Source organism: Trichosurus vulpecula, chromosome 8, assembly GCF_011100635.1.
Source record: "Trichosurus vulpecula isolate mTriVul1 chromosome 8, mTriVul1.pri, whole genome shotgun sequence".
NCBI lineage: Eukaryota > Metazoa > Chordata > Mammalia > Diprotodontia > Phalangeridae > Trichosurus > Trichosurus vulpecula.
In genome coordinates, this window is record NC_050580.1 from 78,281,396 (window position 1) to 78,295,620 (window position 14,225).

The following is a 14,225-nucleotide window of genomic DNA, read 5'->3' on the forward strand; positions in this document are numbered from 1 at the left end:
AAAAGCATTATTATGGGAAGGGGTCCCTAGGCTTCACCAGACCACCAGAGGGTTAGACCCAAACACCTTTGGACCCCCAGACCAGAATGATTTCTAAGATCTCTTCTACCTCTAGCACCTGTGAATCTAGGAGGAGGGTTTATTAAGGAAGCAGGTTAAGCAGACAAGTGTTTCTTAGCCTGGAGGAGCCCTGCTCTCCCTTTCGTTCTTGTCTCTGCAGGATGCTGAGGAACAATCGCATCAGCTGCATCCACAACGACAGCTTCACAGGCCTCCGCAATGTCCGGCTCCTCTCACTCTATGATAACCAGATCACCACCATCTCTCCGGGAGCCTTTGACACCCTCCAGTCTCTCTCCACTCTGTAAGCTAAGAGCTCTTGGAGGCAGCAGTCCTGGTGGTGCAGGAGCTCGCTGCTCCGGGAGCAGACCCAGCGCCCTTTACCCCCATTCCTATTGCTAAGATCTGTCCACGTGTCATAAATCAAAACATGTTATAGACGTACCTAGATTAGGACACGAGATGTGACTGTTCCATGATGTGACTATTTTTTAAAACTAGTTCTTTCACTTGCAAATGAGCGATGTCCCCTTCAGAGCAGATACTCAAGAGGCTGTACCCTTAAGCCACCCTTGCCCAGAGTCTATTTGTAGCCCTTCTCTGGGAACTATTTACAGAACCTAAGGCACATTTGAGACAGGTTTTCATGTGTGGCCCACAAGCTGATTCCAAAGGCATTTCCCAAAGAGGAATTCCAAGAAAGATTTTTTTACCAGGGGTATTGAAATAAGTATATAGGGTCCAAAGGGAGCCAGAGCGTTTGGAGGTATTGTTGGTCATCTTACTCTAAGGACAGACTTTAGTGGGTCTGTATCTTTGCATAGGCTGCACAGTAGTGCGTCCAATACCCAGGCCTATGTAGCAGTTGTGTGGTGTTTAGCTCATGAGTAAAGTTAGATGGGACAGAGACTAGAGTGTTGGACTCTGAGTCAGGAAGACCAGAGTTCAAGTTCTGCCTCAAACAATTAGTAGCTGTGTGACTTTTCACCTGTCTGCCTCTTTGTTCTCACCTGTAAAACGGTATTAAAATAGCACCTATATCGTAAGGGGGCTGCTAGGTTGGCACCATGGTGCACAGAGCACCAGGCCTGGGGTCAGGAAGATTCATCTTCCTGGTTCAAATCATTTCACTACTAGCTGTGTGACCCTGGGCAAGTCACTTAACTGTTTGCCTCAGTTTCCTTACCTGTAAAATGAGCCGGAGAAGGAAATGGCAAACATTCCAGTATCTTTGCCAAGGAGGGATCACGAAGGGCTGGTTGGACATGACAGAACAGCAACAAAACCTCATGGGGTTGTAATGATTGAATGAGATAATTAAGAGCTTCCCATACCTTAAAATGTACCATAAAAGCTAACTATTGTTACGTTGTTACCATTTTCATTCCCATCTCCTTGTTCTCTCAGAAATCTCCTGTCTAATCCATTTAACTGTAACTGCCAGCTGGCCTGGCTCGGGGACTGGCTTCGCAAGAGGAAGATCGTGACAGGGAACCCCCGGTGCCAGAACCCAGACTTCTTACGGCAGATCCCCCTCCAGGACGTGGCCTTCCCCGACTTCAGGTGTGAGGAAGGTAACTCACAGGCATCCTGGGGGAGGCGGCTCCTGGCCGGGGCTCTGCCCGGGAGCTGGCTAGGAAAGAGGGAGTGTTCTTACCTTTACCCCTTGTAGAGGCGCAGCTTGACTTTGCTGATAGCGGAGGGCTCTGGGTGAGGCCAGCTCTGCTGGTACCTCACAGGGCTGCTGTAGGCTGCAGACGTGCAGGGCTAGACCTGAGACACACCCTCCCCTTCCCTGTACTCACCTCACCCCTCCTCACTTGGCAGTCTTTCCATGAAAGAACATCTCTTCTCTGACGTCTTCCCAGGAAGGAGATAGTTCCTGGTTCATGTTCACACTTATTCATGTGTACCTAATCTTGGTTCTCTCTTGAATCCTAACCAGGAAACCTTTCCTGCACTCCCAACCCCCTCCCCACCCCATCCCAGGTGTTAGAGCCTTTCCTTCCAAGGTTACTCTGTATCTACTCTATATATCTTGTATGGAGCCATTTTTATACCTGATGTCTCCCCTATTAAAATGTAAATTCCTTGAGGGCAGGGATTGCTTTTCCCTTTATATCCCCAGCACTTATGGTACATAGAAAGGGCTTAATCAATGCTTGTAGAGTCATTGATTGCATGGTACAGAAACTTCAGGGCTGGTGGTGAGCACTCCCTGCTTCTCTAGTAGCTCAGGGATCACTTTAATTTGGGGTGTATAGCAAACCCTTCTCTTTCAGCCTCCTTAGGGGGACACTGAACTGTGGATGCTGATATTTAGCACCTGCTGTCTGCCTAGCCCTTCCCTAGTCAAAAGTCAAGTGTTGTTTGGACCCTGTAATGTAGGGTGAGTTGTGCAGGAGTATAACAGATGCAATGCCTCATCTTCTTCTCTCATTGCTGCATTAAGTCTCCTGTTGGGAATATGAATCAGCCCATTTGCAGCTATGTGCCTGACCTGACTTCCAGCTCAGCCAGGCCAGAGAAATCTATCAAATTCTTGTTGTGTCCTTCAGACCCAAGGCTATCCTTTGGTCACCGAGGTGGAGGAGGTTATGGCTGAGGAGGTTAAGGAGACTCAGGCAGAATCTAGAGCTGGAAGGAATTGTGGGGGTCATTTAGTGTAGCCTCCCTCGTGAAGCATCATGTCAATAAACGGAGCTCCCCGTATTCATCGGATCTCTGCTTGCAACATGGAGCAAGGGAAAAAGGGTCAAATTTAGAGGTAGAAGAGCTTCGTCAAAATCCTTGTTGTGCCATTTTCCAACTGTGTGATCTGGGAGAGTGATTTAATCTTTCTGGATCTCAGTTTCCTCATCTGTAAAACCAGGGGGTTGGGCTAGATGACCTTCTAAGGTCTCTTCCAGGTCTAAATGATACGATCCTGTGACATTTAGGGGTCCATTGCCTCCTAAGGCAGACTGCAGCTTTGATTGTTGGGAAGTCCTTCCTTATACTGAACAAAAATCTGTATTCCAGGAACTCCTCCCTCCAGGGCTATATATAATAAGACCAATCCCTTTTCCACACCCGTGAATATTTAAAGGTAGCTATCATGAGCCATCCCTTTCCCTTACTGAATCTTCTCTTCTATAGGCTAGACCTCCTCAACTCATTCTTTTTTCAAGGTGTTTTTTTAACATCATTGCTGATCATGTCCCTTTGAGCATACCTAATCAATCCATCAATTTATTAAGCACTTACTGTGTGTCAGGCACTGTGCCAAGTGGCAGAGATAAAATGGAAAAGTTAAAACAGCCTGTAATCTCAAGGAGCTTCCATTCTCCTCACGCTGCCTCTTCAGTTAAGTTCTGCCAAGTATCTATGCTGTGCAGAACGTAATTCTAGACACTGGAGGAGATGATAAAGTTTTGTTAGAAAAGTATTCTCATCTGCATGGAGATTAACGTTTTGTAGAAGGTCGAGACACATATAAAAAGAACATATGCTATAATGTATTATAGTAAGTGAATTAGAGAGGTACAGAATGGAGTGCCAAGTGAAGTCGTGGCATCACCTTCCTGATGTCATGGTCCTCTTTTGAGAACAGAAGGACAAACAACTATATACTTAAAGAGTTACCTAGAACAGAGGTGTCAACCTGCCTGCAAGGGGCCTACAATAGTCAGTACAGCTGAACCAGATTAAAATGTAATTGGAAAATATTTCGCTATTAAAATAAACAATAAATATAACCAAACATACATAAGATTACATTTTAAAACTAAATCAATATGTGGTCTGCAGGGATAATTATGGGCAGATCAGTGGCCCCACTAATTATTTAAATTTGAAACCCCTGGCCTAGAGCACTGAGAGGTTAATTGGCTTGCCCCAGGTCACATAGCTAGTTTTGTCAGAATCAGAACTAGAACTCAGGTCTTTCTGACTCTCAGGGTAGCTCTATCTACTGTGCCATGGCTGCCTCTAGACCTGGGATTCTAGAGCCTTTCAGTGTCCTGGCCCGCTTTCACAGTCTGATAAAACTTATGGAACCCTTCCCAGAATAATGTTTTAAATGCATAAAATAAAATGTATAGGATTACAAAGGAAACAAATTATATGGAAAGAAAGATATAATTTTCTGCCATACAAGTTTATGAACCACCTTAAATTTATCCATAGATTGGCTCCAGGTTAAAAACTAAGGAAGTTAGAGATATAGTTAAAAATAGTAAGCCAGTAAAGGTCCACTTGAAGTTATGCATCATAAATTCATAGTGAATGATTTCCTGAGATTAGTTTGATTTTGTGTTATTCCAGGACCCCTTGGTAGCCCCAGGAATTTGGCTGGGAGTGGGTGGGTTATCCGCAGGTGAGGGTTCACAGGTCAAGATGGTAGAAAGTCAAGGGAGGGTTATTAGTGGCTGTTGAAACATTAAAGTGTCAGATGCCTGAGTCATGTTTGTGAATGGAGGCAAGTAAATGCCAAGTGAGGGAGATAGAGACTAGGTGAATCTGATCAAGATCCTTACTAAAACGTGACCCTCAGACCTAAACATCTGATTTACGAGAAGTTCTATCAAGGAAGGACTACTGTTGGTAATTTTGGGAGATTAGGTTAGCGTCTGGATGCAGTGACTTCAGTTCCCAAGGAACTCAGCTGAACCTTGACTCCAGGAGGCTGAAGGCAAAAACGATGGGTCCACTCAGTGATCATCCTTTCATTGATTTACTCCCCAGGTCAGGAGGAAGGAGGCTGCCTCCCACGACCACAGTGCCCACAGGAATGCACCTGCCTTGACACTGTTGTCCGCTGCAGCAACAAGCACCTTCGGGCTCTTCCCAAGGGCATCCCCAAGAATGTCACTGAACTGTGAGTGAAACCATCAGTGGGTTTCTCCAGCTCCTTCTGACTTAGCTAAGGCCATGCAGAGTCTTTGGGGGTGGGAAGTGGGAAAGAGGGGTTTCCTATTATCATTAATATTAAAAAATCTCACATATCTATATCTCTTTATCTACGTCTATTTAGTTAGATATAGATATCTATCCAGATAGGTATATGTCTATCTATCTAGATCTAGACATAGATGTAGGCACAGACATAGACATAGATAGACATAGACATAGACATAGATATAGAAATAGACAGACATAGACATAGACATAGACATCAGCTTACCTCTTACAAAGCACATTCCTTAAAGCAACCCTGTGAGGTGGATAGGGCAAATATTGTTGTTATTTGTTCAGATCACTTTCACTGGTGTGAGGAGCTCCCAGTGCATGAACTCCCTACATCAATGGAGATTTTTAACTTAGCTGTAATTTAGAATATTAGAGAATCATGTAGGTCAATGAGAGGCAGGAATGACTTGTCTTCATCACACGGTGATTACACAATAGATAGAATGCTGGACCCAGAGTTAGGAAAAACTGGGTTCAAATCCTGGCTCTGTTTAATCTGAGTCTCAAGTTTGTAGTCTTGAAAATGAGGGGGAGTTTTGCCAAAGGAGATAATAATTGTGAAATGCTTAGCAAAGTACCCAGTACATAGCACTATATAAATGTTAGTGCCTTGAAGAGAAAAGCCTTAGGAATTTTAAGAGCAGTCTCATGGAAGAGGGATTAGACTTGCTCTGTCTGGCCCCAGAGGAGTGAAGTAGGAGGGGTAGGATTGGCCAAGAGGTAGATTGAGACTTGAAAAGCTTCTGACCATGAAAGCTGCCCAGAAATGGAATGGGCTGCCTTTGGAGTTAGTCAGGCAGTCAGTGAGCATTTATTAAGCACCTACTACATGTCAGACAGTGTTCTAAGGGCTGGGGACACAAAGTAACCCAAAAGACAGTTCCAGCTCTCTAGGAGCTCACAGAATAATGAGGGAGAACATGAAAAGAACTACATATAGTGAAGCTGTATACATGATAAATTGGAAATAACCAAGAGGGAAGGCACTAGGATTAAAGAGGAAAGGCTCCCTGTAGGAGGTGAGATTTTAGCTGGGACTCAAGGAAGCCAGGAAAGCCAAGAGGCAGGGATGTGGAAGGAGAGAGTTCTGGGTATGGGGGGTGGCAACCAGTGAAAAATGCCCAGAGTTGGGAAATGGAGTATCTTATTTGAGGAACAGCAAGAAAGCCATAATCACTGGATCACAGTGGGGACCTGGGGGACCACTTTGCAAGCTTGTTGTAGATGGGATCCATTTTTAGGCTTGGGTTACACTAGATGCCCTTGGAGTTCTCTTCGAAATTTGAGGTGGTTCCATACGACTCCCAATCTATGATCCTAAGAGTGTCACAATGTAAGTCTGGTATGATCAGTGCCAAAATTAATGCTACAGAGGATGTGAGTTATTGGGGGGCAGAGAAGGGGAGATGAGAATGGACTGGCCAGTGAGGGAAAGGAAGAACTGATGAAGGAGGCAAAACTTGAGCTGGTCTTTGAAGGATGGGGAGAATTTGGATACATGAGGAAAATTTGAAAAAGGCCCTCTAGGTAGCAACATTGGGGTTGAAGCTTCAAAGTATGTTCAAGGGACAATGAGGAAATATGACCACACTGGATTGGAAAGTTTGCGTTGGGATTTAGGTCATGTGGGATAGGTGGTATGGAGCCAGCATAGGAAGAAGAGCTTGGATGCTACCCCGAGCTCTTTATCTTATAGACAATGGGAGGTGGGGCACACTAAAAGGTTTCAAATAGTGGTCTGATATAATGAAAGCAATGTTTTAGAAAGGTTAGTCTGGCAGCAGAGTAGAGGCTGAATTAAATAATAACTGGAGGCAGGGGGACCCTTTAGAAGGCTACCATTTCTGAGGTATGAGATGATGAGACAGTAGACTACGAAGGTAGGGAATAGGGAGCGGGCCTGTAGTTTTGCTGGCATGGAGAATTCTGGAATGTTGCTTAGAGCATTGAGAAAGTAAATCATTTGCCCAAGGTCACAAAACCAACACATGTCCAAGTCGGGATGTGAATGTGGGTCTTACTGCCTCCACGTCCCCATGCCATATTGTCCTTCTAGGTTCGTATCAGTAAGAATGGAAAGTTTAGGACACATGAGGAAAAGCAAATCAACAGTACTTGGTGACTAATAACAGAGGCAAGACGTAAAGGTGACTGAAGTTTGGAGCCTCGGTGTCTGGGAGAAAAGCAGTGACCCTAACAGAACTAGGGAAGATATTGATTCGGGGGAGGATTTGAATGTGCTGAGTTAAAGGTGATAGAGCATGCAAGTGCACATGCCCAATGGGTATTGGAAGATGTGGAACTGGGGTGCAAATGTAAAGTTACAGATATAGAATTGAGCTTCATTGGGGGCTATCAGCAATGGCAGTTAAAGACATAGGGCAGGATCAAGTCACCAAAGGAAAAAGTATATTGATGGAATTTCCTTATCTGTAAAATAAACATGGTGGACCAGATGAGTTCTTAAGGTTCTTTCTAGCTTGAGATCTATGACCCTGATCTTGAACAGAGGATCTTAGCTGAGCCTTGGAGAATGCCTCAGGTAACAGGAAGAGAAAGAGGAGCTAGTGAGGAGACAGAGGAATGGTCAAGAAAGGGAGGTTTTTTCCCCTTTCATTGAACGTGTCTCTGCCCTTGGTCTCACCAAGCTTTTTGAGAAATTATTGCATAGTAGCTGCCAAAAAAGTAATCATGTTACCTAATCACAAACAAAACAAAAAAGGATTTCCTCCTGAAATTGGGTGTGGTAGAAAGAGCACTATACTTGGAGTTGGAAGCTCTGGTTTTGAGTCCCAATCCCAGTACTTATACCTGTGTGATCTTAGGCGTGGCATCTGCCTTCTCTGACTCTTCGTGTGCTTATCTGCAGAGTTGGCACAATAATACTTACTCTGTCTTCTCAAAGGGTTGTTCTAAGAGTCAAATGGGGTAATATGCACTAAAATTTAATGAGGCAGGCTGTTTTGGAACTCTAAAATGTTATAAAAATGTGGTTTTCTTTAAGAGGGAGCGGAGGAAGAAATTTGGTATTCTCCTTCCATGAAGAGGGCGATATGATTTGGGGTATCCTGAAAAGAAGTTGTTCTTGGCAGAGGCATTGGTGGAAATGAGGTCTGGGAGGAAAGGCCTAGTAATCAGTAAGATGCCTCTGGTTTTCTCTTACAGCTACCTGGATGGTAATCAGTTTACCCTGGTCCCTGCTCAGCTCTCCACCTTCAAATATCTGCAGCTTGTGTGAGTATGCTGCAAAGGAAAGGTTCACATGGTCTAATGTACCACAGGCAAGAGACAGACACGGCTGATCTCATAACCTGAAGGGAGGGTCCACAATGGTCTTGGATCCACTGGGCATCCTCTGGAGCCTCATCCAGATTTCCATCTTTGGGCACATGTATTTTTCCTCTTAGTAGCTCTGTGAGTGCAGTCATTCTGCCACCTTGTGGCCATACTAGGAACTGCATCCCTCAACACCCCCAATCTAAATGCATTTCCCTAACTAACCTTAACTGCTGGCCCATAAATATTCCTGGGCACTCCTCAGCTTAGTAAGGCCTACCTGTAGGTTGCTCATGTTCATTTAAATTTTAGTTACCTTCACACTGGTGAAGGTAACTGAGGAGCAGGCAGGGAAGTTACAAAGGGCATGAGCGTGTCTGGAGGGTTCCTTGGTACCCATTGCTGTCCCCAAACAGAATGAATGAAGTGGTAGCACCAATCTCATTTGGAGAGGAGACACTTGAAAGCAAGCTGGAAAGGCAAGGATGGTGCCAAAGGGAATTTGGAGATCCCAGATTCTGCCAAGGGAGTCCTGAGCCCATGGTAGGGCTGGGGTACATTCAGTTAAATGAAACACAAGGCAATTAAAAAAAAAAACCCTTACTACGTATATCGTATGAAGTACTATAGTGCTAAGCCATGAAATTGAGGCTCAGAGGGCATCATTGACTGAGGAATCACAGAAGGCTTCTTGGAGGAGGCATCTTTTGGGTCAGGCAATTCAGCAGATGAAGGAGGGAATGAAGGATGTTCTAGGCATTGGGGACTCTAAATACAATTTAACAAGACTCTCTTAAAGCGGACCCTGCCTACTGACCAAATCCATACTTGGCACACTTTCTACATAGCCCCTATTAGCGGTCTGTCTGTGTCTAGTCAAGGTTTGATATTTCTTTTTTGGTTATTAATGTCATGGTTGTGTTACATGTCCCTGTGCCTTGGGTCAAACTATGCCCACCCCAGGTACTTTTTCCTCTCCAAAAATAGCTTGGGGAAGTCCAGAAAATGCATGACTTAGGTAAGTGGTATGACTAGCAGCCTCTTGCCATTGCTTTTCTTGATGACGTCTGTCACCGTAGCATTGGGGGATGACGTGGAAGGGGTAGGCATAGGACCCAGACTCCATCCCCTTCTCCCAGTGGGCTCCTCTGTTCCCCAGAGTTCCTCCCTTTACACTCTGCACCTCTCACTGACTCACTTCTCCTACTCCATACCACTCATACCCTCCCACAACAGGGACTCCCTCTCTGGCTGAGCCAACCCTCTCTCAAACTACTTACTGTTCTTTCACTCTACAAATTGACCCAGTCACTCTTCAAATGCTGCCTCTCATGCTCCCCCCACCCACACTGCTGACTCATGATCCACACTGCCCCATAACTACTTCCCAGCACTCTGAGACAGGCTCCAGAGAAGGTCTTTGGGATAAAGCCAGGGCACATAGCTAGTTGTTACTTCTTTCCTTTGACAATTTACATGGCACAACCTCAGATCATTTACCATAAGAGACCTACCTTCATAAACACTACCCAGTAGCAGCAGAATGAAATTTTATATTCAATTAAGAAGCAATTTATGAAGTGTTAGGGACCAGGCACTGTACCAGATGGAAACCCTACTCTCCAGGATCTTTGCATTGTCCAGTGGTACAGGAATCTTGACTACTCATTACTTGTCAATAAAAATTTACTGGGTACCTGCTATTTACAAGGTAATGTGGGGGACACACTCCTAAATTATTAGCCATGAAGACAGAAGCATAGTGAAGATATCCTAAGGTAGAGGTTCTTAGCCTGAGGTCACAGACCCCCCAAGGGGTTAATGGACAGATTTCAGGGAATCCATGAACTTGGATGGGGAAGAAAAACTACATTTTTATTTCTTCCAACCTCTATCTGAAATTTAGCCATTCCTTTGATCATACATGTTAGCAACAAAAGGTCATTCTGAGAAGAGGTCCAGGGGTCCTTCACATACAAGGTTAAGAAGTCTTGCTCTAAGGATTTGTGATTTCATCATCGTGAGTATTCTCTCTACTGAGGCGGGATGTGAATTCAGGTCTTCCTGACCCTGAGTCCATTTCTCTGTCCACTGCATCACCTAGCTACTTCTGTAAATATATGGAATTTGTTTTTTCCAAGAAGGGCTTGGATAATCCCATAGATCCATAGAATCTTGGAGTTGCAAAGAACCTTGGAGGTTGCCTAGGCCAACCTCTGAGTGGGGATAGGAATCCTTTCCACAGCATCCCGAACAGAAGGCCACCCAACCTTTTCTGGTGCACTTCTACGGATGGGAATGCAACACATCAGGACACTGTGCATTTAATTGGTGGATGCCTATAGTTGTTTTAAAGTTCTTCCTTTTGTTGTGTTGAAAACTACCTCCCTGTAACTTTCATCACTGATCCTAGCACTCCCAAGGGCAGCTATGTGGTACTGTGGATAGAGTGATGAGCCTCAAGTCAGGAAGACCTGACTTCGAATTCATCCTCAGACACTTACTGGCTCTGGACCCTGGCCAAGTCACTTAGCCCTGCTCACCTTGGTTTCCTCACTGATCCTAGTTCTGTCCCACAAAGAACAAGTTTATAGAACGTCACCTTTCTTTTGTGCCCTGATGCCTAATGAACACTTATGCCTCCATTCTTGCTTCCTCCATCCTTTTATTTGGAGTTTTTGTTGTTGTTTTGTTACCATTGTCTAAACAGCAAAGCTTACTACAGTAATTCTGTGAGAGATGTTTTGAAGAGCCTTGAAAAAACATTATTGCTACTGGTTTTGGATGCCTTTGTTTGCCATCAAAAGGAAAAGAGAAAGGATAGGCTCAAAATTCCTTGGAAAGATTTTTTTAAAGAGACCTGGACCATCCGCATAATCTCAAAGGAGCTCTTCCAAATTGTTTTTATGGGCTTCCAATGAAGTGTGAAGAGCTCTGGTTGCTGCCAACAGAATGTCAAATAAAGTGATTTAACAGCCCTTCCCTTTTCCTGGTGACCCTTATTTGGTCTGATACTAAACAGCTGCATTTGTAGCTTTGAACCAAACTGAGAGGTAGAATGAGATGAAAGGGCACAATGTTGGGTCAGCCCTTGCTATTAAAGATGCTGCTTAGTGGGGGAAACACCATGAATGTTATCACTGCTCTTACCAACAAAATAGACATTTATTGAAGTCACAAATCTAAAATGTCTTGGATAACCTTTTTATATGACCTAGGCTATCCAAGTCATCCCCCCAGATACTTCTAATACTACCCAGATTATTATTAGTTTGACCATGAAGTTACAATGTGTTACAATAATTAGCATTTTAGTTTTAGGTCAAATTTATGAATGGGGGAGTTAAACGTTTTATGTCCTACATATGCACGTTATAGCAAACTGGGATCCTTGGTACAATCAATGTGCACCCTAGTGGGGCCAAACTAAGATAGAAATGAGGACTACCAAACCATACAGAAAGATCCTTCTGGGCTGCAGATTGACTTGGAAAACCACACACACATATACATATATTTTTTTAAATCATTATGTCAACACATTAAAATCCGATAGGGACTGCATCTTCATCTGGGAGTGCTATGGGGTACATACAGCCCACTGGCCATGTGTGTGATAACTCTGGTGGACAGAATGTTTTTGCCTGTTTTCTTAGGTGGTGGTAACAGGGTAAGGTGGAAAGAATACTGAACTCTGACTCCAGGAATCTGAAGTGGTTGAGTCCTGACTCTGCCTCTTATTATGTGACTTTGAACAAATCATTTGGGCTTTAGTTTCCTCTTCTATAAAATGAGGGGAGTTAGAGGAAATCCCTACAGAGGGTCCTGCTAGCTCCATGAGCTACTACTTGAGGTTATTAAAGCGATTTATAATTGTTGTTGTGACTTTTATGATGTATTGTTGGTCGCAGCTGTGATTTCTTTTATTTGACGTCCTTGGTCAGGAATTGTTTTTATGGCTTTCCAATGAAGTGGGAATGGCTCGGCTAGCTGCTCGCAAGATGTCAAGTAAAGTTGATTCTGATATCGTTCCTGTGGGAAAATAAGATGAGTCTTAGAAAGATCCACCTTATGAAGAAATTTTTAGGAACAAATGGGAGCAAAAAGTCGGGTCTATATTGCCTCATGACAGGCCTTGTGGGTATTTAATAAATGCTCGTTGAATGATGGATTGATTCTTCAGGCTAAATATCCACAACTCCTTTGACTCAGGTGATCATTCCCAGGTCCTGGCCATCCTTGTATGTGCATTCCCCGGCTCCTTCATGTCCCCAGAACTGAATGCGATATACCTCAGACACGTCTGACCTGCTCAGAGTAGAACGAGTCTGCTATCACTTCTTATAATTTAAGCACTGCTGCAGCCTAAGGTTGAAATGCGCTGCTTTTTTTTTTAAGCAATCACATTACATTACTGGCTCACTGGAACTTGTGGTCAACTAAAATCCCATTTTCCCCCCTTCACGAATGATTACCAGGTCAGACCTTCCCCTTCCTGTACTTGTGCAATTGAGTTTCTGAAGTTAAATGTAGGACCTTAAGTTACTACTCTTAATTAATAGATTGAACTTGAAGAGAACAAAATTTCCTTTAAAGCAAAAAAAAATATGTATTACAAAAAATAAAACTAGACAGTAAGCTCACTAGGAGAAGTGGCTATGCCTGCATATATTGTACATGCATATATATGTACACACATATGTACGTATATATGTACACACATTCATGTTTATCCCATGGTGCCTTGCCCATAACATAGTCAGCATTCAATAAATGTTTGTTGGACGTGATAATGGTGCAAATAACTAGCAGCACGTTTATTTACCCAATATTTAGTCCAAGTTAGTGGCTGTCCATTCACTCCCAGTTTCAATTGATCCTGAAGAGACTGTGAGCGAAATCAAATGAGCAAGATAGACACAGAGACAGACATGAAGAAAGATGGGAAAGGAGAGACTTTATTAGCTAGCAGTAAAAACAGCAATAATTAGTGCTAACTATTACCATTATCACTGGTATTTATAAAGTGCTCTAAAGTTTTTAAAGCACTCTTTCTACATTATCTCATGGGAGCCTGACAAGAACTCTCTGTGAGTTTCACAGCTGAGGAAAGCAAGCCTCAGGGAGGCTGGGTGATTTATCCACAGTCACAGAACTAAAAAGCATCAGAAGTGGGATTTGAACACAGGTCTTCCTAACCCAGACTCTAGTGATTTATCTTCCATGCTGAGGAACAAAAGAAATGTCTGACAGCCAAGGTTAAGATGTTAATGGGGCATTTCTGAAGGCGGTGTGGTTCTGCTGTGTTTCAACCAGCCATAGATTCATTGAATTCTAAAACTAGGACAGACCTTAGAGCTTACCTAGTCCAAGGGTGGAGAACCTGCAACCTCAAGGCCACATGTGGCCCTCTAGGTCCGCAAGTACAGCCCTTTGACTGAATCCAAACTTCACAGAACAAATCTCCTTAATAAAAGGATTTGTTCTGTAAAACTCAGTTGAAAGGCCACACTCAAGGACCTAGAAGGCCACACGTGGCCTTGAGGCCGCAGGTTTCCCACCCCTGAGCCCTAGTCCCAATTCCTCATGCATAAACCAAGGCCCAGAGAAGGGGCATTGGATCGAGCAGTGTCCAGGTCATGACCTAACACTCCATCCCTTGTCTCCTCCCATTTACCACTGACAAGGATGGGGGAAGGGAAGAGGTGGCCCTTTAGGTGATACGGTGTCATTGGGCACATGATAGGAAAGATGGTGGCCAGGTGTGACTGGATCCTTTCAGGCTCTACTTGCAATAACTGGTTTCTTTCTCTTTTCCAAATAATACATTTGTGTTTTCCAGGGACTTGAGCAACAATAAGATTGGCTCCTTGAGTAATTCCTCCTTTACCAACATGAGCCAGCTCACCACCCTGTGAGTACCGCTGGAAGCCCTTGGG

At 43.9% G+C, this 14,225-nt stretch overlaps 1 protein-coding gene across 1 annotated transcript in view; it reads left to right on the forward strand.

Annotated features, from left to right (window-relative positions):
- The window catches only part of SLIT1 (slit guidance ligand 1), a 234,277-nt gene that overhangs the window by 193,375 nt on the left and 26,677 nt on the right, over positions 1 to 14,225 (forward strand). Inside the window, exons 19-23 of the mRNA XM_036736533.1 lie at positions 221 to 364; positions 1,468 to 1,634; positions 4,786 to 4,918; positions 8,176 to 8,244; positions 14,129 to 14,200. Coding sequence (XP_036592428.1) covers positions 221 to 364; positions 1,468 to 1,634; positions 4,786 to 4,918; positions 8,176 to 8,244; positions 14,129 to 14,200 — 585 coding nt within the window. The remainder of the gene's footprint in view (positions 1 to 220; positions 365 to 1,467; positions 1,635 to 4,785; positions 4,919 to 8,175; positions 8,245 to 14,128; positions 14,201 to 14,225) is intronic.